This window comes from Formica exsecta, unplaced genomic scaffold (assembly GCF_003651465.1).
Source record: "Formica exsecta isolate Colony F162 unplaced genomic scaffold, ASM365146v1 scaffold1012, whole genome shotgun sequence".
NCBI lineage: Eukaryota > Metazoa > Arthropoda > Insecta > Hymenoptera > Formicidae > Formica > Formica exsecta.
In genome coordinates this window covers 999-3,963 of record NW_021848351.1, presented here as the reverse complement: position 1 = coordinate 3,963, position 2,965 = coordinate 999, and the positions used below count along the sequence as shown (strand labels likewise).

The following is a 2,965-nucleotide window of genomic DNA, read 5'->3' as shown; positions in this document are numbered from 1 at the left end:
AATTTAATTTCTTTTACTTCAGATAATATATCAGTAACCACACTTCGTATCAAATAATACTGGGCCATTAAATTCTTAACAGTCTTCTCTGAAAAAAATTATTTCAATTTATATTTAAATTTAATAGTCATTATACACACACGCGCGCGCGTACACGCACGCACGCACCCATATGTATATGTATGTATGTATGCATATATGTATGTATTTGTGTATAATCTTTACATATGATATTACCATCAAGTTTCTCTCTCTTACTACAGCAACTGCAAGCTAAATTGCATGGCAAACCTACAAAAAATTTGATATGTATATTGTAACGATACCGTTACTAACGGCCTAGCGGGCCGATCCACCGCGCGCTTTTCGAGGCTCGACGCTTATGACGTCCCTAAGCTCCCACACCCATGTCGAGATACATAAACAAAAGAGAAAAAATTTATAAAATTCTATATATGCTTATTATAAATCTAATTCTACAAGAAATTATGTGATAAATATTTATCATTTGTTAAATATTGTGGCACGTGGATTGTACAGCAAATGTGTACAGTAGCAAATTGTTCATCAAAATCTAGATTTATATAACAACTTCACACACGCAGTTTTCAACGATAGATAGAATTAGAAAACAAAATTTTTATATCTGAACGGAAAATTCATCATACAATAAGTGCATAGAAAACTCTGTGTAACATTCAATTTGTCTTATTTTGACATGTATGTTACGACATTCTCTAAATAAAAAATTATTCGCCGATGCATTAATTACATATTTTCATATCGTCTTAAAATTATATTTAATTAGTAAAACCTTTTTAAGCTAGCAAAGTTTTTGGAGAACTATTTGGAAAACTATGGTATAGTTTTTATTGAATAAAATATTGAATTGTTAGATACTATATATAATGAACAAATTGACCACAAATGTATAGTATATATACTTAAAATATGCACAGTATTAATCAAAATATGCGATTAAGTAGTTAATATATAAAGGCTTACTATTTTCTGTATTATATGATAACTGATACGTAGACTGATTTGGGGAATCATAAACTGATTTAGAACTTTTTTCAAGATTTTTCTGCTTTATTCTAGTTGTCTGTTTCAATCTTGGTGGTTGTGATAATAAAGAAGTTTCCAAGCTATCTTCTGATGAAGAGGAAGATAAAATTTTTTGAATTCTTTTCCTTTTAGCATTATCTTCTATTTCAGAATTTAAATCACTTGTAAATTCAGCGGTACGTGCTTTTGAGCGTGCTTTGGAATAGTCATCTTAAAAAATAAAAAAAATATATTTGTTCTATTTTATTACATTTGTTCTATGTAATCATATTAAAACCAGTAAATATATTTGCTTTAAATATAAAAACTCATATAGTAAAATACTTATTTTAAATATAAGAACTTACTAAAAGTAGAATTTCTGAAGCTTCTAATTTTATAGCTAGGCCAGCATGTATTTAAAGATTCATGCTTTCTGATTGCAGTCATTAATTTGTCTTGTGAATATGTAGGCCAATGACAAAATTGCCCTTGTATCCATGTTGAGGGTACCGCTTCCACAGAGCAATCTTCTTCGAATTGAACAATAGTCCACGTTTGTTCACACATCTTTTTCTTACATATAAAACAAATAAATCATAAATAACTCGTAATCAAGAGTGTGTCTATTTCAATAATAATTTTAAGGGCAAAGAAAAAAATAAAAGTAAAAGATAATCATCCACTGACTCTCTTTTTCTTGATCAACTATAGGCAATGCAACATTTTTTTTATTTCAATTTTATAAAAAACATAAAACATAATTTGTTAATAGAAGGTTGTAAAATAAAATCGGGAAAATCTTGAATCTCTAAAATTAATTAAATTTTAAAATCGGTTCATGGGGAAAATGAACAAAAATTCATTAAAACGAAACTATTTTCTACAAATTTTAGAAATTTCCTGTAATAAAAAAGATGATAGTAATCGTTGATATGATAACGTTAACAATTAACGTTTGCATGTATTAATGGAAATATTACATGTTTTTCCTCCCAATTTAATACCACACATTTAAATAAGATATCTGCTACATTAAATATTTCAAGAGGACCAACATTGTCAACAGAAAAGATTCCAATCTCTTTTGATTTGCAGGGACGCGTACAGAAATTTTCTACGATCATAAACTTTCTGCCTATTATCTTAAACTCATTATTCCAATGGACAATATTTTCAATTAAAATTATGTTTCCATTGATAAGAGTACAACAATTATTAGGATGATCTATACGCAACACAAAGTCTTGTAAAATAATTTTTTTAAATTGTTTACAAATGTTCAGATTAAGAGTCGGACCATCAGAATGTTCTTTTTCATAAATAAGATATTTTTTATTTGTCCTTTCTACTATTCGACCTGGATGAAAATTTTGTTCGCTTTTCTTTTTAATTATTTGAGCTAACGGTTTTTCACCTTTACGAATAGATTTTAAAATACTTTGTAAATAGTTTTCAAATGGAAAAGCGCTAAAATTGTCTAATGGGCCATAAATTTTTACATCTTTAGAAAGATGCAATAAATTATGAACATTATGAGATATATTTTGTGCGCCATATAAAATTTTAAATGTGTTCACAAAATATGAAAGAAGATTAGAAGCATAATCAATAAAGTGTAAATATTTTGAAGACGTTAATATAATTATTGCAACATGTAAACTAAGAAAATTTATATATCTATCATTATTTAATATTTTTCGAAGTACAACAGGACCAGTGTAAAACAAAAATTGTCTGAACTCAGTAACTTTCCATCTTTTTGCTTCAAGTAATGATCGGTGTTTACGGTTAAATTCTACTGCGTCCAAATATAAATATACTTTGAACATCCACTAATGGATATTCTTAAAATGTTTATATTATATCCATGGACCTTTGGACTAAATAAAAACTAAAATTGGACATCCATTGGACA

General features: G+C 27.7%; 1 protein-coding gene across 1 annotated transcript; it reads right to left on the bottom strand.

The window, feature by feature from the left end:
* Positions 1-468: 468 nt before the first annotated feature.
* On the bottom strand, positions 469-1,620 carry LOC115232772. The gene is made up of 2 exons (XM_029802853.1): positions 1,416-1,620; positions 469-1,278 (listed from the first exon to the last, which is right to left on the bottom strand). Exons 1-2 carry the CDS (start codon positions 1,615-1,617, stop codon positions 962-964), a joined length of 519 nt encoding a protein of 172 aa, XP_029658713.1. The 5' UTR covers positions 1,618-1,620; the 3' UTR covers positions 469-961.
* Between the last annotated feature and the right edge of the window lie 1,345 nt (positions 1,621-2,965).

Coding starts and splice junctions, on each gene's coding strand:
- LOC115232772 (XM_029802853.1), bottom strand. CDS start 1,617: ATGTGTGAACAAACGTGGACTATTGTTCAATTCGAAGAAGATTGCTCT. Junction 1,279..1,415: donor CTTCAGAAATTCTACTTTTA/GTAAGTTCTTAT, acceptor TTATTTTTTAAG/ATGACTATTCCAAAGCACGC.